This window comes from Podarcis raffonei, chromosome W (assembly GCF_027172205.1).
Source record: "Podarcis raffonei isolate rPodRaf1 chromosome W, rPodRaf1.pri, whole genome shotgun sequence".
NCBI classification, from domain to species: Eukaryota; Metazoa; Chordata; class Lepidosauria; order Squamata; family Lacertidae; genus Podarcis; species Podarcis raffonei.
Window position 1 is genome coordinate 26,830,933 of NC_070620.1, and position 21,783 is coordinate 26,852,715.

Here is a 21,783-nt window from a genome sequence, read left to right on the forward strand (position 1 = left end):
TCCATACATTACTACTGGGAAAACCATGGCTTTAACTATACCTCCTGTACATTAGCATAGCCAATATAAACCTGCCTGCTAAGCATATGAAGATCTTGTCTCGCTTGTCTACATCCCATGTCAAACCAACTCAGAGAGTGATTGCATGACTTAGGATGGGAATTAGTGTAATAGTAAGCGCCCAGATGATCCACAACATATTGATTTGCAGAGGATTACATGACTCTTTCTCTAAGAGGCTTATTCTAAGATTCAACATTTGGTCAGTGGATATGGCCTCTTCATTTTTTACCTAGATGTCATGACCCCATCTTAGCCTGTGTTTCCCCTGCTGTACGTAGGAGAGCACATATGGCTCACCCTTAACAACATCCTGTAAAAAAAAAACAGAACTTAATATCAAATATCTGTTCCTCTTTTTTGTCGAAACTCAAATGTTGGTTTAAATACAATAAATACATAAAGAGAAGGAGGGGAGGGGAAAGAAAGGGGGGGAAAGAAAAAGAAAAGAGGTTAAAAGGGGGGGAGACACAATTCAGAAGGTAAGGGCCTTACGATTCTTGGTCTGTTTTCTATATATAAACATATATGAACATAGTAAATATATAAACAATATTCACTTTATCCACTCCAATGTAATACCCAACAAAGCCACTTTCTATAAACAAACATTATTTTCAGTCCTCAAATCCGAATGTCATATTATTCTTTTCCATGCAAAAAATCTATGAGAGATTAATCCTTAGTAAGTGTTAACAATGACTTTTCTCCAAGTCGGTTACTTATGACAGCCATTCTTCCATTGTTGGTAATAATGGGTCCTTCCATCTTTGTGCCTATAAAAGTCTGACTGCTGTTATAATATATTGTAACAAAGTTCCATAGTCCTTTTCTAACTGTATATCTGTAAGTCCCAGCAGGAAGAGTTTTGGCTTCACTTGAAAATCAATCGTCAAAATTCTCTGTATCAGTGTATGTATTTGTATCCTTCTTATTTTGCTTTTTTACATTTCCATCAAGCATGATAAAATGTCCCTTTGAGTTCCTTACATTTCCAACAGGTATTTAGAATTATTTATTTATTTATTTATTTATTTATTTATTTATTTATTTTAACAACTATTTATTTACAGATTTTTTTTGGGGGGGGGTTACGACGACATTTTCCAATTTACAATCATTTAACTTTGGACTCAACCACCCCACCCCTCCAATTCCTCCATGGTTTCCCTAATTTTCCAAATTATTCTATGTATTATAGTTACTCTGTGTTATCTTCTCCACAGTATTTTCAAATATATATATTTTTTACTGCTGCTGTTACTCTAAACGCCACTTGCGTTTTAACATGTTGTAATATCACAAATTTTATGTCTGTTTTTTTTAGTATACCTAAAATCCTTTGCTTATTAGGGGCCACCCCACATTTTCTTTAAAAGGTGCTTTGCACAGGTAACTACCATAGAGTCATCAAAATTTTCAAAAGTAGGGGGTCCGTGGTTTGACTTTTGAAAAATAGGGGATCCCCAGTAATTAGTTAATTGGGAACCACTGCATTAGATATTTTGAAATATTTGAATCCTCATAAAGCAGTGATTTCAAAATTTCCAGCAGGCAGTGTATTGCGAATTCCCAGCCCCGCTCACATCCAGCATTATGCACTTCAATCAGGTCGCCTGATGCTCGCCCACTCCCTCCCTCTGCAGCCCAGCTGCAGGCCTCAGGAGTGGGGCTTGCCTGCCTGTTCCTTTGTTTCCTCCTCTGGAAAATAAAACTATTGTCAGGGCAAGGCACTGTGGGCAGTTCGAGGGAGGTTGGCGCCTCCAGAGTGCCATGCCATGCAACACCCCAGCTGATACACTCCACCCAGGGCAGTGCCACTCACCAGGCCTTTCCGGGAAGAGGCAAAAGCTGTGCACACTGATGCTAATCGTCTCTGTGGCCAGCAACTGCCTTCTTCCTCTCCACCTCCTTTCTGACATCATAATGTACTGCCTTATCGCAAAGTTTAGCTGGCAATATACAGTATTATGATGTTGGAAAGTAGATACTGCCCAGCCCTATTACGTGGGGATTGCATTCTGAGGCACCATATGCGTCAACCCACCCTGCTCTGCCCTTCACTCCACCCTGTTGCGCCCCCTTCTGGTGCTGAAAATTGGTGCATGCCGAACATGCACAAATGGGGAGTTGTCTGTATACAAACTGTGAATTACAGCATTAATAGGTAGAGAGCGCCATGTCACACCACCCCGACACTTGACAGACAAATGAAGCTTTTCAGGGTTTATGAGACAACTAACTACACCTATTTGAAAAATGCTATGTGACTTCCTTCATGGGCAAGTCTTAGAGTAATTAAAAACAGATCTCAAAGGCAGATAAAATCCAGACTTCTGTCTTTTGGTCTCCACTCCATAAAAATATTGATATGACGAGTTAAAACCGATTAACACAAAGTTGAAATAAAGGTAAAACTAATAAAAAAACTTGAGACCTGTGGAGTGACCAGAATATACATCCTCTACACACATGTTCAGAAGGGGGAGCTCAGTGGCTGGTTGTCAGTTCAAGCTGTGGGAGCAGGCACAGGCTTATCTTTGATCTTGATGGTGTGGCCCCACCAAGCTTCCAGGTCCTCTAATCCAAAGCTAGTAGAAGGCACTCCAGTGCCACTGAGGAACTACTTCCTGCTTTTTCATGGGGGTCAACCCCATCCAGAATAGGTTGAACATCAGTTTCTTGGATCTGGGAGCCATTTATCCCACAGTGCTTCCCATCTCTGTCACTATGCAACTTCAGCTTATCAGCACTCTTCCATCCCATTACTGAATCCAGATACCACTCCAGCTTCCCCAGACTTAGATGCCAGAGAGAAATGGAGCTGGGTGTTAAATCACCATACCGACAATATTGCATGATGCTCTGATTAAGTGCCGTGGGATTGAGCAGACCCTCCCCCCCTTGCTACTTTCTGGAACTGATCCTGCATACAGATAGGACATTGTATTGCTCCCTACACCCAACCTACAGAGCCATGGATGGGTGGTATCAAAACTTACCAAGAGATCAAGGAGGTTTAGCTGTGTCTTGGCGTCCATTTCTCATACTTATCTGAAATGCTTCCATCCTGCCTTTCAGTATAAAATTCAAGGCTGATTACACCCATTCAATGCAGTGATTTAGAACAGCAGTAAAGCTGTCAGGACAAGACAAGTGTTCATCTAGAGCAAAAAGCCACCAAATTTGGTACACCAGATAAACCATTTAAGTGAAAGAGTGCCACAGATGAGCCTCTGCTGTCCCAAAAGGGCCTTGATGGGATCCCATAGCTGAGCTTCTGAAGAAAACTCTGGACTGATTTGCATGGGAGCAAGAGACGTGGTGTGGGTTGGGGGTCTTCACATACCTTGATCCTAGGCCATTAGAATTTAAAGGGGGAAAATGATGCACAGGAACTTTCCCTGTGTTAGTTGCTATAAATGTGAACTAAAGGCATCCTACCACTGTAAAAGAGCTATTTAAATGTAGCCTAGCTAGTTTTGTTACTTGACTCTGATTAAGTTTCCACCATGAAATTACTCTCTGCACTTTTTTTTAAGCTCCCATTACTAGAAGTTGGATCTTCAGCCTTTTGACCTCTTCTGAGGTGCCATCTGCTTTTTGCAGCTAAGTTCAAAGCCGTTTTTGTTTTGTTTTGTTTTGTTTTTTTTCAGATGCAAAAAGCAATGTAGTACAGGATGGCAATGGTGAGAAGAAAGTAGAGAACTTCCAGTCCCTGGACAAGCACGGGGATGGGCTGACTATGCACCTGATTGCCCCGCTCCCAGCAGCCCTGACAGATGATGACCTGCCAAACAATGTGGACTCTTTGCCCAGTGAACTGAATTGCATTGAGGAGGATAGATTGGACCATAGGCCTGTTACCAACTCCCTTGTTTGCAGACCTGTAAATTACAGTATGTCTTCAGAGGAACAAAAACTATTGGTGAAGTCTGTACCTGGAACCGTGAAAATAATGCCCAGTATGTTTGAAGGGAACAATGAAGTTCTCAGAATCAAAGTTATGAAGGAGGTTCGCAAGCCTGGGAGAGGTAAGTGTTGCAAGGGGATTGGAGTCATCCTAAGGGAGGTCCTGTGTTGTTGCCGCCACCCTACCAAATATAGAGGGGGCAAAATCATTTCTGATGTTTAATGGGTGTGAAATGGAAGGTGGATCTGATGAAGCTCTTGGTATTTCAGTCTGCTCTCTGTCCTGAGCCAGATGACTTGGAAACAACCGTCATTGATTTTGATGTAGCTTATTTTCAGTTGAGGTGCATTATGATAGCAGACTCACTTTGCACCTTTAAAAATTTGTAAGGATCCCCTTTTTAGAATAGGCAGAAAATAACTAATAAATTGTAGAGTTCATCTGTAAATTGCAGCAGTCGCACATCATAATGGACTTCACATTTAGAAACCTAGAACATAACAACTAGAGAAAGTAATTTTTCCAATTTTCAGGAAAATTACTTTCAGTGTTAATGTGGTGGGTGCTGTTACAAAGGAGAGAGGAGGAAATTGCAGCCCCACGTAGGAAAAGAGGTGACAAGGGAACAGCTGGCTACTTTAAATGAATTCAGAGCTCCAGAGCCTGATGAGCTGCACCCAAGGGTACTAAAGGAACTTGCGGGTGTAATCTTGGAGCCTCTGTCTATGTTGTCCCCATCTTCAAAAAGGGGGGAAAGAAGACCTAGGTGACTACCGTCCAGTGAGCTTGACATCGATACCAGAAAAGGTAACAGAACAGACCATTCAACAGTAGGTCTGTGAGCGCTTAGAAGCAGTGGGTTTCTCAAAAACAAGTTATGCCAGAGAGATTTTTTTTGATGGAGTAACTAGCTTGGTGGATCAGGGGAATGCTGTGGGCTGGACAAGATGGATTTGTAGCTGGTTGACTGACTGAAGCCAAAGACTGCTCACTAATGGTTCCTTGTCATCCTGGAAGAAAGGGACAAGTGGGGTGCCGCAGGGTTCTGTCCCGGATCCGATCAATGTTCAGTGTCTTTATGAACAACTTGGCTGAAGGAATTGAGGGGCTTCTCATCATATTTGCAGATGACACCAAACTGGGGCCAAGGGGGCAGGAAAATGCTGCAGAATACAGAATTGGGATTAAAAATGACCTTAACAGATTGGAGAATTAGGCCCTTACTAACAAAATGAACTTTAATAAGGACAAGTGTAAGGTTCTACACATAGGCAGGAAGAACCAGCTGCACAAATGCCAGTTGTACATCTGAAAAGGATCAACGGGTCTTAATAGACCGCCAGCTGAACACGGGTCAACAGTGTGATGCAGCAGCAAACAGCTAATACTATTCTAGGCTGCATCGACAGAAGTATTAGTCCTGCTCTATTCTGCCCTGGTCAGACCACACCTGGAATACTGTGTCCAGTACTGGGCACACAATTTAAGAAGGATATTGGCAAACTGGAACTTGTACAGAGGAGGGGGACCAAGATGATCAAGGGTCTGGAAACCAAGCATTATGAGTTGGGTAGGTTTAGCCTGTCATGTGGAGGATGGAGCAAGCTTGTTTTCTCCTGCTCCAGAGTCTAGGATACGAACCAATGGATTCAAGTTACAAGAAAGATTCTGAAAGATTCAAGAAGAACTTTCTAGGAGTAAGATCTGTTTGACAGTGGAACAGACTCCCATGAATGGTAGTGGAGTCTTCTTCCTTGGAGGTTTTTAAGCAGAGGTTGGATGGCCATCTGTCATGGATGCTTTACTTGAGATTCCTTCATTACAGTGGGTTGGACGAAATGACTCTCATGGTTCCTTCCAACTCTGATTTTATTAAATTGTTACTAGTAGAAGAGTAGAGTTAATTTGTGGCATCAGACTGACTCTTTATCACCAAACAAGCCCCATGAGATCCTGCACAAAACAGCTAAACCCCAAGAGAGAAAAGGCACAACCTTCAGGAGGACACTGAGAATCTGGAAAGAGCAAAGGCTCCACCATGGTTAACTGACAGCATTGTGGGACAGTTGAGAAAGCAGGCCAGTGCCTAAAATCAATCAAGCAAAGAGAAAGGAAGGGAGATTCTGATGGCCTTGCCAACACTACAATGATCTCACTTTTTCTTTCTTTTGCATTGTAGATTACAAAAGAATTTTCTCTCTCCTTGAAGAAGTTCAAGGCCCTGTGGAAATTCAAAAATATTTCATTGAATTTGCTATCAAGGAAGCAGCAAGGTTTGTATCAAGATGACAAGCCCCAAGTTTGAACAAATAAAGTGTACATGTTTTGATGGTGGCCTGTATTTTTCTTACATATGTTGCAAATGTTCTTTGAAACTGCTGCCTTCAATGGTGGGATGTGCCTTTTATTTTGTAGATTGATGGGCCTTATCTGTTTTCAAACACAAAGGCAGGTGTGTCAGCCCTGTCCCTCCATAATTTCTGCATAGTAATGCAAAGGTCACTCTTCGTTTCAGAGGGGGAACTTGAAGACAAGTGCAGAACCCACATTAAATTGCTCTCCTTCTCCCTCTCTCTTTTTCTTAGGTTTAAAAAGCGGGTGTTAATTCAACACTTAGAGAGAATACTAGAGGAAATAGAGTTCAACAGCCTGCCCAACAGAGATAATCATGTCAACAGTAGATAATAGTGTCCCAGCAAGAGGAATGCACAGGCCAGGGAGAATAAGTTTACTATGTTGCAGAGGAGTGAAAGAGGACGTTGTGGCAGCTACCACTGGTATGGTGGCTAGGCAGTTTTTCTGTTGGAGTTTGTACATTTGCAAACCTCTCTCAATGGAAGATGGGCTGTGACCCTGATGGATTTGCTGCAGGAGGTCTGGCTTCCTTCCTCTCTACCCTACTTTGGAGGGCCTGATCTGCTCAATGGGCTGAAGAAAAACACTCAGTGCTGCCCTCCTCCTGCAGGTGATAAGAATTTACTCGTTTGAACCTTTGTTCTAAGACACTTGAAAGCACTGCTTCAGGCAGCGGGTCAAAGCTGATAAAACAAAAATGGCACACCCTTTATCTGCACTTGTGTTGGAAAAATCCTTTGTTGTTGAGGAGGAGAAGAAGAAGAAGAAGAAGAGGAGGAGGAGGAGGAGAGTGAAAATGCCCTCTGTGGTGATAGTGCATATTGTCGCTACAGACACATAGAGAACAGTTCCTGAGAACTGCTAGCCGACCCAGGAACAAGTTTTCAAGGCAAAATGAATTTGAAAGGAAAGCAGCTGCTAAAACTGGGTTGAGGGAAAGCAGTCCAGAGCCCTGTGACTACTGCCTGGTAGCCACTAAGCAACCCAACTCAGCCTCTCTTCTCTTTTGTCTGCAGACATTATGAAAGTGTGTGCCTGCTGCTCCCCAGGTCCCAACTTCAGTTCTCTTTCATCTTATGAGGAGGACAGAGACTCTTCATGGGAACTTGGCCTTGAAAGCACTTAAAGAAAACTATTTTCAAAAGCAAGTCATGTCCTGTACCCCCAAATCTTCTATCTATGGATATAGTTTACATTTTGAATGTACACATGAGAAGAGATTATTTTGGACAGTGTTGTTTACTGGATCCTAAATTTGATATATCAGAGTGTGTGTGTGTGTGTGTGTATATACACATACCTGTGAGAATTTTTTTTTTGCACTTAAAATAAAAATAATTTTATGATTTCTTAAGTGCCTAATCTGAATGAGGTGCTGATGAATAATCTCTAGTAATTTCACTTGCCTGTAAAGCACAAAGCAGAAAAATAAAAACCCCAAAACAATGAAAAGTGCTGTATATCTCTATTGTTCTCCAAAAGACCATTTTGACACTTGCAGTGTGTATTTCTTCCATGCAGAAAGAGCTAGGCCATGTGTTTTTCTTTGATTCTTTAGATAGTTGTTATTTGACTTTCCACAGTATGGTGTTCAATTACTGGAATTGCCATTTTCATTCTGTGGTAGTGCTTAGCTAGGAGTGGGGTGACTCCTCCCACGTGCCTTGGAGATTGGGGCAATGCAAATGACTTTATGTTTGGACCCCTTCAGTAGGATAGGAACCTCATTATTTTAGGCCTAGCTCCACCTGTTTTGAAATCACAGTCACAGCACTGAACTACAGCTGCTGTAACACTAGTTTACCTGACATTTTATTGACCCTTCACTAGGGAAGCTTCTACCGTGTGACATCAAGTAGACTTGGAACCAATTGCAAAGAGGCATGGAACTCCCAGGTGCAAGCACCCCAGCCCCAAGGAGCATCCTTTCAGCTGACAATGGGGGCTGACTCTCCTACACAGAGGAGGAAAAGCTAACCACAAACAGGAGCCAGGAGGAGCTCTAACCTAGTTCTGGCAAGGAGGTGCCAAGTATCTTCCTGGTGTCACTTCCTGCTGCCATTTTAGAATAGGAAGTACAGACTCTGAAGAGGATTGTGGGACTGCCTGGCTTGCAATTTAGGAGAAGGAATGGTGTTGGGTGACCTTTGCCAGGTTTTCTGCCATTTGTTAATGCTTGCTGTCAACACCAATGCATGAGCTAACTGTGGTTGTGCAATAAACACCACTACTCTCTCAAACTGCCAGCTCTTTGTTGTATGAGCTTGATGCAGAGAGCACTTGAAAACATGCTTTTGAGTAATCCTTTAAAGCTCCACTAAGTGACTTTGATTTGCTGCTTAGTAATTGCTGCCTAAACCAAAGTTTGATGAAGGGAAAGAGGAAGCCCACTGACATGACAGAGACTGACATTACTCGCTTTGTGTGATTCCAGGGTGGCTACACACCAGTCCGTGTTAATCGTGTCTCAGTTTTGTGCTCCTGAAGTAGTAATGCCTTTGATCTTGCACCATTCCCTCCACTGCAGTAAAAATAGAATTGGCTTTATTAAATAACAAAACAAAATTATTATCTAAAGTATATGATGTGCTACTAGAATGGGATTTAAAAGATGAATTAGTGAAGGAAACTATGGCCAGATTGTTGGAAAACAAGCCCCCTCGGGAAAGGCTGCCCCCCCCCCTTCGCAGGTTCCCGGAGCTTGTTTACCAGTGATCTGCCCTGGCTGGCATCCCCGCAAGTCCAGGAAGATCGTGATAGGCGACATCTCCCAGCGTGGAAGATGCACACCCCCTTCTCCCCCTTTGCATACCAGCAGGAGAAAGAAGATAGCCAGAAAGTCTACATCTCTACAGTTTATTTCTGATTTTACAGCTGTACAAAAACATGACCGTACAGTTCAGTCTCCTCCAAGCAAGTGACTCAGACTTCCTTCACATATGCAACAGGAAGGTCTCATATTACACACAGAACAAAGCTCTGTAAATCCTGTGAACTTCCGGGAACATTCTTTCCCACAGCTAGCCACATCATGTGATGTAAACACAGAGCTGCCAGTTTGCAGCTGCGTTGTATTCATATTCCAACACAGATGGGCTCAGGATATCGGTCATACGATATATCTGGAACAGTGGGAAAAACTCTGGCAGGTGGACATAAAGTTTACTACCTGTTATACGATTAAAGAAAATTTCATGAAAATGTTTTTTAGATGGCACTTGATGTTAGGATTTCACTGCACCGTTGCTGTGAAATGTGATTAGTGGAAATCACACGGTCTGTCTGAGAAGACTGGGAAAGGAAGAACGTCTTATCTCTCTTCTGCTGCGGTACTGTTAAACTGTACTTTCGCTTTTTCTTCTGTCCCTGTTCTCTCTCGGAGCTGAATGAGAGAGAGTGCCATGATTCTTTGTCTGTATATAGTGTAAATAAATATGTAGTTTAGATCTACGGATGGTTCATTCTTCTTGCTGTTCTATGCCAGAAGATTAGTGTGCATCTTTCATCTGGGATATGTCGCTGAAGGGCACACTGGAATGAAGGGATGTGCCATTCCAGAGTTGTGCTTACCGGGAGGACGCTCGGAAAGGTCAGTGAGACTGAGGGGGCCTCCGGGCGAGCACAGTGTTGTAAATCCCAACACTTGACACCTTCTAAACTAGCCGAAATTTATAAATTAAAATCCAATTTATGTTGGAAGTGTCAAGAATTGGAAGGGACAATGTTCCACGTCTGGTGGGGCTGCAAAAAGGTCAAATGTTTTTGGGATATTATACATGAAGAAATAAAAAAGATACTGAGGAGTCCCATAGAAGAGAAATCCGAGGCCTATCTATTAGGCTTACTGGGGAAAGATATTCCACAAGAAAAGAAAGTAATTTTTCTGTACGCTACAGCAGCAGCCAGAACAGTATTAGCCAGCAAACGGGAAAGCGAAAAAATTCCCTCCAAAGAGGAGTGGATATGTAAAATGAGTAACTATATACAATTGGCAAAAATAACAGCAGCCATAAGGTTACAGTCAAATCAAAAGTTAAAACTACAATGGAAATGCTTTGAAGAATATCTAGATAAACACTGTTCACAAAACAATATGTTGATATGTATAGACTAAGACTGTAGGGTGTGTAAGAATGATGTTTGAAATGAGATACAAAAGTAAGTTAAGATAAGGAATGCAATGTTAATATTTAATATAATCAAGAAGAGATATTGGGTAGTGGTGGAGGGGAGTTAAGGGTGGGTGGTGGGACTACGTATGTACTTTTATTTATGACTTGTCTTTTGTCTTTTTTGTATCCTTTTGAATTATTTAAAATAAAACTTTTTAACCCCCCCCCCAAAAAAAAGAAAGAGTGGTGAGAGGGTATTAGAAAAGTAATGGAAACTGGGAGCCTTGTAGAAGTGGCTTGAGGCCATAATGCCCCTTAACCTAGACAGCATCTTCAAAAGCAGAGACATCACCTTGCCAACAAAGGTCCGTATAGTTAAAGCTCTGGTTTTCCCAGTAGTGATGTATGGAAGTGAGAGCTGGACCACGAAGAAGGCTGATCGCCGAAGAATTGATGCTTTTGAATTATGGTGCTGAAGGAGACTCTTGAGAGTCCCATGGACTGCAAGAAGATCAAACCTATCCATTCTGAAGGAAATCTTCCCTGAGTGCTCACTGGAAGGACAGATCCTGAAGCTGAGGCTCCAGTACTTTGGCCACCTCATGAGAAGAGAAGACTCCCTGGAAAAGACCCTGATTTTGGGAAAGATGGAGGGCACAAGGAGAAGGGGACGACAGAGGACGACATGGTCAGACAGTGTTCTCGAAGCTACGAACATGAGTTTGACCAAACTGCGGAAGGCAGCGGAAGACAGGAGTGCCTGGCGTGCTCTGGTCCATGGGGTCACGAAGAGTCGGACACGACTAAACGACTAAACAACAACAACTTGTTATAAGTTTCTTGATTTACCTTTCTTCTAGAACCCTGAGCACAAGTTGATGTGTACAGGTGAAACTCGGAAAATTAGAATATAATGGAAAAGTCCATTTATTTCAGTAATTCAACTGAAATGTGAAACTAATATATGAGATATATCTCACTTTGCATGTCATGAGTCTGTCAAGCCTTTATTATAATTGTGATGATTATGGCGTACAGCTGATGAAAACCCCAAATTAACAATCTCAGAAAATTAGAATATTAAATGAAATCAGCAAAACAAGGATTGCAAATAGAGCAATATTGGACTTCTGAGAAGTAGAAGCATGCATATGTACTCAGTACTTGGTTTGGGCCCCTTTTGCATCAATTACTGCCGCAATGTGGCGTGGCATGGATGCTACCAGCCTGTGGCACTGCTGAGGTGTTAAGGAAGACCAGAATGCTTCAATAGCAGCCTTCAGCTCCCCAAATCTCTTTTCTGATGAGAGCAGTTTTTGCATCTCATTTGGAAACCAAGGACCCAGAGTCTGGAGGACTTAGCCAGGTCCTCTTTGGAGCTCAATTTCTAGATGCAGCCCAAACACAACTTGCTGGCTATGGCAGGCTGGTATTGAACAAAGCCATCAAGACTCCCTGTTGAGTTTGCGAAACTAACATGGACAAAAAATACCCATGTCCTCACTCCATACATAAACAACTAAAATCAAATAGACCAATTAGAGAAATAAGCAATATCTACCTCTGCATTTTCGGACTACACCCCCCCCCAAGCCAGAGAGACTAGGGATTGGGGCTGCCCAGCCAAGAATGTCCAGCCTGTGGGCCAAAGAGAACTCTCAGTTTTTATCCATATAAAAATTTCAATTTACTTTCATTTCACACACACACCTTTTTAAACCTTTATTTTCATTTTTGACTTTTTAAATCTCTACCTTTTATTTTATCTTATCTTTCACCCTTAATTGACATGCGCTGTCCACCAAAGGATTCATTCCTAATGTATTCCATTTTTCAATTTTCAAATCTCCCTTTTACGTTTTTCACTTGCCCTCTCTCAATCGTAAATTCATTTTTTTTATTTTCCCTCCCCTTCGCTTTACCTAATTTTACCTTGTTCTATTTTTTTATTTTTTATTTCATCTTTTTATTATAGGTAGATATACACACACACACTTCCCCCCCTAGTTTTTTTTAAATAATAAAAGATTTTTTAAAAGAAAGGATCCAATAATAAAAATAGCCATACATTACATAAATATATATGGAACTGTAATTGTTAACTCTTACAATGATATAATACACATTTTTTCCTTTATGCTGTTCAATTAAATTGTTCTTTAATAATAATAAAACATATTGAGGGGAGTTCACTATTTCTGAATCAGCTAGTGAATGGGATTACATATGCCTAATGATGTAAGAATTAGAACTGATATAAGAATGCCCTTCAAAGTTTCAGCCTAAATTGATCTTCAGTTAGAGCAAATCAATGGAGTGCCAACTGCTTAAACCTTTGATAGTTCTGTGCATCATCTTGGGGTAACTCACCCAGCTCTCCTGATATATGAGAGCAAAGACTCCAGCTGTACTCCCTTTCAGGCACATTGTGTCCTTCGCAGGTCACTTCAAGGTGATTTAAGTACATGAAATTCAGGGGATATTTCTCCTGTTCCAGTCCTCTCCAGATTTATGGTTGGACTGAGCTAATATTCTGTCCATAGTTAACTGATGGGCTGGCATGGAAGTCTTTAGCCACTGCCTCCAGTCCTCTTCATCTCTCTGTTCTCTGCTTCAGCTGCATCCAATGGCACCTCCTGCTAAACAATCCTCTACTCCTGCCTCTGAGTCACTGTCCATGTCCAGATGTCCACAACTTCTTCTCTGGCCATTACCTGGGTAGAGTCTACCCTCCTCCATTCCAGCATTCTTGTAGGGGACTCCCAACACCCACACAACTCTTTGTCCACCATCACAATGTTTATTTCTGGATCGAAAACAGTGACGTCCACTTCAGCTGCCTCATGCACTGTATTATTTAATCTCTCTCCAGCCTTCGCTACAAACGTTCTAACTATCCAGCTAGCTAGCCAAAATAACAAACTTGCTTCTGAGCATTCAAAACTGTGTGTTATAAATTTTACTCAAGAGTAACAACCTACCCCACCTCTCGCCACCATGTGATGAATGACCCACTTCCAAAAGTGCAGTCAAAATCAGGAGGTTCCTAAAAACATACAAGAAACTTTATTAAAAATACTTTGTTAAAAGGAAAAACTTCACATGATTACAGAAATTAAGACTGCTCAGAAGCCAAGAAAATAACAAAACTATCTTATCTAGCTAGTTGACAGAAACCACACACAAATCATAGCAGGCTGAGCAAGATTCTGTCTGGGGTCCAAACAGGCACTGATCATCCCTTCATGAGGAGAGCTTTGATATACCATCTCCAACCCAGATTTAAGGGAATGTTAACTATGGGCCTCCACCCCAAAGGAATCAACACCTGTTTCCATCACATGTCTTTGATTAACTTTCAACACTGGCCTTGAGACCTTAATGAGGAATATCTGTGTTTAAACTCATTATTCCAGAATCTCCCACACAACCCACATGCTAGCCTTATATCACCACAACTGTTTGTCAGAGTTGGGAGCCTTGCTGGTGAGGAAAGAACTCTGCGTGTTTCAGCAGGATGCCATGGTCTTGAAGCTGGATCCTACTTTTGTTCTCAATGTGAATTTTGTCTTTCATAGGACACAGGATGTAATCTTATCAACCTTCTGCCCTTGTCCTAAGTCCAATCAGGAATGCAAGTGGCGCTCCTTGGATGTTTGTTGAGCCCTTTGCATCTATTTGTGTTGTACCAAGACCTTCCGCTTGTTTGACACTTTGTATCTTTTCAGTGTCAAACCATAGGAAGGAAAATTTCAACGGTTACACTATCCTGTTGACTACGAGGGTGCATCACCAGGTGTTATGAGGGTCCTGGATCTGCTGTGCCTTCTCACATCATGCACCCTTGAGGGACATTTGTAGGGCTGCCATCTGGGCTTTGGCCTCTAAGTTTGTTAAGCATTACAAACTAGATGGGTATGCATATGCCAAAGCATCATTTGGCAGGTGGGTACTATAGCAAGTGGTTTCCCAGTAGCAAGGGGGGCCACAGCTTGGTTCCACACATCAGGTACGCTTTTGTACATCCTTTCTGAGGATCCCCTTTCCCCGTGAGTCTCTTTTAACCAGTACACAACACTCAAATTTAATGATGTGCTGCCCTATCATTGTTATTGGTGTTGTAAGCCGCCCAGAGTGACTGGGGAAACCCAGCCAGATGGCAGAGGCATAGCAAGGTCAGATGGTACCAGGTGCAGAATTTTGTGTGTGTGTGTGTCCCCACGACTATGGGTAGGCTTGGGAGTCACGGATGGGCAGTGTGCCAAATGTCACCCCCCTCAGCGATGACACCCGGGGTGGTCTGCCCCCTGCCCCCCTTCCTACACCTTGTTGAATGGTCTCTTTAAATTTGAAGATTCATTATTGTTCCACAAAATGTGTATTTCTTTAAGGGTCAGAGCAAATAACGTGACCTAGTTTTACAGCTGTGAAACAGTATAGCAGGTGCTGTTATGTTGTATTAATTAAGCTGTGTCAGCAATTGGGTATAGTATATAGTATAGTCTGGAAGAGTCCCAGAATGGTTGACCGGGTTCCAGAAGCCGAGAAAGCTCTGACCTTCCCACAGCTGACAGATGAGAACTATAGTTTATGGTCGTTTTGGGTGGAGGCACTTTTGACCTCTCGGGAAGTGTGGACCTATGTAACTGATGACCCTCCTGACCCTGTGACTAATGCTTGGTCGAAAGGAGATGCAAAAGCCAGGGCGATAATTAATTTGGCGACCAGAAAGTAGTATATATAAGGAATAAGAAAACTGCCAAAGAAATGTGGGACAGTCTTGCAGCAGTACATATTAGAAAAGAGTTGGCGTCTGCATTGACGTTTTTCAAGCAGCTGTACCAGACGAAGTTGCAGCCTGGTGGTGATTTGGCAGCACACTTGAGACGTCTGGAGGCGATATGCGGCGAATTGATTCGAAGGGACATGGAGATACCTGATATTCAGTATGTATTAACATTCTTTGTTCCCTTAATGAGGACTTTGATGGTGTCGCTAGCCAGATATCTGCCGTTCCACCAGCACAATTAACTGTGGAAGGGGTAACGGCAAGATTAATGGGCAAGTTGGACAGAAGGGAGGCTTGCGCGATAAGCACTCCTATTTCCAGAAATAGTAAGGAACGCCATATGCAAACTTGTGGTGATACGACTGCATTTAAAGCTGCCAAGCGTTGTGGGTTCTGCAATAAACAAGGACATTTTGCAAAGGACTGCAGATCCAAAAGAAAGCAAAGTACTCCCAAGTCTGTTTCTGTTCATCAATCACAGTCGTGAGCCCAGCAGCCAACATCATATCGTAAAGACAAAAACTAGCCGCGAGCTTTTCACACTCGGACAACAGATCGTAAAAGAATTAAAGGTGCCAAGTGGAATTCTTTTATTGTGGACTCAGGAGCATCCCAGCATATTTGCAATGATTGAAGCTTATTTCTTTTGAAGAGGAAATTGGTAATGTACATTTAGCCAATTCACAAGTCTTGCAGTCACTTGGCAGGGGTACTGTTAAACTTGACTCTTTAAACATTACGATAGCGAACTGCATTTACTGCCCATCAGTAGATAATTTATTGTCAGTAAGGTGCTTTGCTCGTCAAGGCATAACTGTGCGATTCTTAAAGTCAATGTGTGAGTTTTTTGATGGGAACAAACGTCTATTGTATGCCCGGGACTCTGATGGTTTATATAGACTGTATTTCCGCACCTACTCACAATCACCTATAAATTGCAGAGCAGCACAGTCAAGCCAGGGGTTGAGGAATGTAAGGCCACATTCCGGGTGTGTCCATGAAGCACACAGACTTTTAGGACATCTGAATTTTGCTGATGTAATTAAGACAAATATTGTTAATGGCCTTAACTTAAAACCATGTAAATTATTTATGCAATGTCTATCCTGTTGCAAGAATAAGATTAAGGTTGCACACAAGGGTAGATGCTCAGATAGGAAAGTAACTGAGCCATTTGAGTGTGTACATTGTGATTTAGTTGGGTCACTCCCATCATCATTAGGAGGTTCTAAGTACTGGCTTACCCTGATAGACCAGTATAGTAGATATTGTTGGACCTATGCAATAGCTGAGAAGTCCCAAGCATTTGAGAGGTACAAAGTTTTTTGCAGTTGGGTAAAAACGCATTTCAACAATATAATAATAGTAATAAATTTTATTTATATCCCGCCCTCCCCAGCCGAAGCCGGGCTCAGGGCAACTAACAGCAATAAAACAGTACAAAAGTACAGCACAAACATCACTCTAAAACCATTCATTATAAAATTAATTCAAATCAAGCCACTGGCAACCATTGGGCCAGAGCTCCGCGAAGATTGCCGAGGGAGGGAGGGAGTCAGGCTGTGCCCTGCTGTCTTGCAGGCCCTGCGGAAAGATGTCAAGTCCCGCAGGGCCCTGGTCTCTTGTGACAGAGTGTTCCACCAGATTGGATCCACAGCCGAAAAAGCCCTGGCTCTAGTTGAGGCCAGCCTAACTTCTCTGTGGCCTGGGACCTTCAAAATGTTTTTATTTGAAGACTGTAAGTTTCTCTGTGGGGCATACTAGGAGAGGCGGTCCCATAGGTACAAACCTATTAAGAACCTGTTTTCCGACCGGGGCAGGGAATTTGTTTCTGAGGATTTCCTGGAAGCGCATGAGCTATCTTGCCCCCAAAGTCCCTGGCAAAATGGGCTTGTTGAAGTTGTGCAGCGTGACTTGCAGGCAGGGGTTAAAACTTATCTGCACGATGCTAATCTGCCCAAAGTTTTTTGGGCTGAAGCCCTCAATGCTTTTTGCTATGTTAAGAATCGTAGTTATTCTGGTTTAGATGTCACCCCCTATGAGATGTTGTTTAAAAAATGCCCTAATCTGAAATACCTACGCATTTGGGGTTCAGATGTAATTATGCATTATCCCGCTAAGCAGAAATTGGGTGAGCGTAGTGTTCAGGGAAAATTAATGGGCTACCAGCAGGGAGCATACAGAATTTATGTACCAGCAACTGGCAATTTTCATATTACCAGAAGCATGATACAAACTGTAAATTGGAATGGAGTTGCTGTTTTCCAAGATACTAACGGTATACATAATACTGAGGAAGAAGATGTTGGTTTCTGCTTCCTCACTGAGCAGCGAATGCATGTCACAAGACATTGTTTTGCATTCCACAGTCAGAGTTACTGTTGGGTTCCCACGGGAATGGGAGACTGGATGTGACGTACACTGGTTTCCTGTTTTTCAGTGTTCTCTCGGTTTCTTTGTTAGAGAGACAGTTGCTTCTCTGCTCTCACAGAGGCAGGATGCATGTTTGTATGCTCTCAGTAATGCTAGTTCAGGTTCATCCCCCCCCCCCCGCTCCTGCTGCTAAGGGGGAAGGTTCAGATTCAATGTCTAGGTTGAGTATAAATAGAGCTATCTTCCGTCAAATTGCAGCTTGTTTATCGTTGCTTTAACTGTCATGCAGTCCGGGAAAGGCAGACTTCCTTATTTTAACTCTTTCCCGTTTTCAGCCAAATTTTCAAACCGTTTTGCTTTAAATCCCGGAGATTTCCCAATCTTACTCACGGGTAATTGTAAATCCAAATCCGAATGCCAGGAAGGAATCGGCGCTCTCCGTTATGGCGACGCGGCTTCACTCCGCGAGCTGGGTTGCGACTCTCAGCACCGCGCTCTCACCCGATGCCGCTCCGGAGCCTTTAAAAAGGCTCCTTCGCAGTAAGGGGGGGCGCTTCAGGTGCCCACCGAGTCTCCTTGTTCACAGGCTTCCGCGCCTGTGATTTTAGGGGTCCCCGCTTCGCCGTAGCGGTCGGACCCGAACTCACGGAGTAGTCTCCCTGAGCGGAGCTCAGCAGGAGACCGCCATTAAACGCTGGCGCCGACCGGAAGTCCCCTGGTTTCCTGTTTTTCAGTGTTCTCTCGGTTTCTTTGTTAGAGAGACAGTTGCTTCTCTGCTCTCACAGAGGCAGGATGCATGTTTGTATGCTCTCAGCATAGCTTGTAAATAAAGTCAGCATGTGGCACATTACCTGCTTATCCTTCTGCTGTGTGACGACGCTCTGCTTGGGCTCAAGATAAGACGAGCCTGTATCAGCTTCAGAGGGGCCGAAGCTGGTCAAAATCTCACAGTTTTGGTTCCGGGCCCAGAAACACGGAATCGGACTAATGGCTGCTGGCAGAGGAACAGAGGAACGGATCGGACGTTATCTGCTCTGCGTGTCAAGATGATTGATGAGAGGTATGTGCTCTTGCAACGGGCAGCCTACCAGTTCCTAATGGCTATAAGGCTGGACTTTGAACTTTTCAAGGCGTATGCAGCAGCAGAGGCTCAAAGGCTTGAGAGGCTTGAAAACCGAAAGTGCTTTTACAAGTGCTTTTGGAAGCAGCTGTACTCAGACGCAGCTTGATTGATGACGCAGAAGGCTAATGCCAGAGTCATGGCGGCCCTTCGGGATGCTTTCGGGATTCCAAAGCTCGATAAGAAGAATTATGCGGAGTGGGCATTGTATGCAGAAGCTTTGCTACGAAAAGAGGGTCTGTTCAATGTTATTACAGACACACACACACACACCCCAGCTCCAATGATGGATGAATGGGCAGCTAAGGATTCCAAAGCAAGGGGAACTCTTACATTGATAGTATCCCCAGAAGAGCTCTGTCTGTTGCGTGATAAGACCTCAGCCAGAGAAATTTGGGACACTTTAAGAGATTCTCATTTGAGAACAGAAGCTGGTGCTTCTTTGTTCTACTATGCCAAGCTGCATGATATGGCACTTGCTGAAGGTGCAGATGTGTGTACTCATCTGATGGAAATGCAGAATCTGAGACATGCGCTGCAACAGAGAGGACTTACCTTTCCAGAGGCTGTGTATTCCTTCATGATACTACATTCTTTGGGTTCAAGTTGGGAGTCCGTTGCCACTCAGATTGCTGTTCTGCCAACTGCTCAGATCACGGTAGAGCATGTTACTGCTGTGATTCAGGATGAAGCTGACCGCTGAGGTGCTAGCTGCATGGGTAAAGGGGAGTCTTCACAGACGTCATCCCAGAATGCAGTGGAACAACCAGATGGCGCCAAAGCTTTGAAGGCAGTGAAATGCTACTCGTGTGGACATCTAGGCCATATGAAGAGGGAATGCAGATTTCCCAGGGCCAGGACAGAGCAACGCAGCGAAGGCTTATCGTGTGGAAAAGGCAAAGGTCCAGTGTCCAGGACAACGCAGCACAAGGCAATGGTCTCACGCTTCACTCCAAAGGTTGCAAAGGTCCAGAAGACGTCTAGATCTTTCTTCGTGGTGGATTCAGGAGCGACCCGCCACTTATGCAACGACAAGCGACTGTTCGTGTCTCTTACACCGCAGGAAGGTGCGATTCACCAGGCGGATGACCACACAATCTCCAGTCAAGGCTACGGAACTGTTGTTCTTCACAGTTTGTTTGTGTTTTTTAAAAAATGATATTTATTAAAGGTTTAACAGTTACAGAAAAAAGAAAAAAGACAATAAAAAGTTACAATACCTAAAAAAAAAACACAAAAAAGTACAACAAAACAATAGGAAAAAGAAAAACATTTAAAAACACATCCAGTATTTCCATATCTTTATCTTTCATTTACTTGTTTCATCGACCTCCTCACACCTCCCTTTTTTGTATTCTAATTCAATTAGCTATTTCAGCAAATCCTTTCCATCTTTCTCAGTTTTTGTTCTATAATTTATCTTAACACAATTTGACCTTAAATTTTACACTTTGACCCATTAACAATCCATTTTTACTTAGTTCTTTATAACCTTTCTGCTAAAACCATGTAACTTCATTCCAGCATCCTTCTAGCATTCATTAATTTTACAGTGTTTCTGCAAATATACTTTGAATTTTTTCCAATCTTCTTCCACCGACTCTTCTCCCTGGTCTCGGATTCTGCCAGTCATTTCCGCCAATTCCATGTAGTCCATCAGCTTCATCTGCCATTCTTCCCGGGTGGGTAGATCTTGTGTCTTCCAATGAGTATTCTTGCTGCTGTTGTAGCATACATAAAAAAAAGTTCTATCCTTCTTTGGCACCAATTGGCCGACCATGCCCAGGAGAAAGGCCTCTGGTTTCTTCAAGAAGGTATATTTAAATACCTTTTTCATTTCATTATAAATAATCTCCCAGAAGTTCTTAATCCTTGGGCATGTCCACCAAAGGTGAAAGAATGTACCTTCAGTCTCCTTACATTTCCAACATTTATTATCAGGCAAATGGTAGATTTTTGCAAGCTTGACTGGTGTTATGTACCACCTATAAATCATTTTCATTAAATTCTCTCTTAAGGCATTACATGCCGTAAACTTCATACCTGTGGTCCATAACTGTTCCCACTCAGCCATCATAATGTTATGTCCAACATCTTGTGCCCATTTAATCATAGCAGATTTCACCGTTTCATCCTGAGTATTCCATTTCAACAGCAAGTTATACATTCTTGACAAATTCTTGACTTTGGGGTCTAACAATTCTGTTTCCAATTTTGATTTTTCCACCTAGAAGCCTAGTTTTTTGTCCAAATTATATGCCTCCATTATTTGATAATAATGAAGCCAGTCTCGCACTCTATTTTTTAATTTTTCAAAACTCTGCAGTTTTAATCTATCTCCCTCTTGCTCCAGAATTTCCCAATACTTCAGCCATTTGGCCTCCATATTGAGTTTTTTCTGAGCCTTTGCTTCCATTGGTGACAGCCATCTCGGGGTTTTATTTTCTAACAGATCTCTGTATCTTATCCAGACATTAAACAGTGCTTTCCTGACAATATGGTTTTTAAACGCTTTATGTGCTTTAACCTTGTCATACCACAAATATGCATGCCAACCAAATACATTGTTAAAACCTTCCAAATCCAACACGTCAGTATTTTCAAGAAGCATCCATTCTCTCAGCCAACAAAAAGCGGCTGATTCATAATAAAGTTTAAGGTCTGGCAGGGCAAATCCACCTCTTTCTTTAGCATCAGTTAGTATCTTAAATTTTATGTGAAGCTTCTTGCCCTGCCAGACAAATCTAGAGATATCTCTCTGCCACTTCTTGAAACAGTCCATTTTGTCCAAAATTTGCAATGTTTGAAAGAGAAACAGCATTCTTGGCAATACATTCATTTTTATCACAGCAATTCGACCTAACAACGATAACTTCAAATTTGACCATATTTGTAAGTCCTTTTTCACTTCAGTCCAACATTTTTCATAGAATCATAGAGTTGGAAGAGACCACAAGGGCCATCGAGTCCAACCCCCTGCCAAGCAGGAAACACCATCAGAGCACTCCTGACATATGGTTGTCAAGCCTCTGCTTAAAGACCTCCAAAGAAGGAGACTCCA

The 21,783-nt window shown here is 42.6% G+C and overlaps 1 protein-coding gene across 6 annotated transcripts in view; it reads left to right on the forward strand.

The window, feature by feature from the left end:
- The window catches only part of LOC128405944 (integrator complex subunit 6-like), a 138,115-nt gene extending 130,335 nt beyond the window's left edge, over nt 1-7,780 (forward strand). For 4 of the 6 annotated variants that reach the window (XM_053372986.1, XM_053372990.1, XM_053372989.1 and 1 more), the window contains 3 exons: nt 3,717-4,094; nt 6,153-6,246; nt 6,559-7,780. In XM_053372986.1, coding sequence (XP_053228961.1) covers nt 3,717-4,094; nt 6,153-6,246; nt 6,559-6,658 — 572 coding nt within the window. In that variant the 3' untranslated portion in view covers nt 6,659-7,780. Of the gene's footprint in view, nt 1-3,716; nt 4,095-6,152; nt 6,247-6,558 lie in introns of those variants that run through there. The other 2 variants (XM_053372988.1, XR_008328380.1) reach the window with 2 other exon arrangements.
- The last annotated feature ends 14,003 nt before the right edge of the window (nt 7,781-21,783 follow it).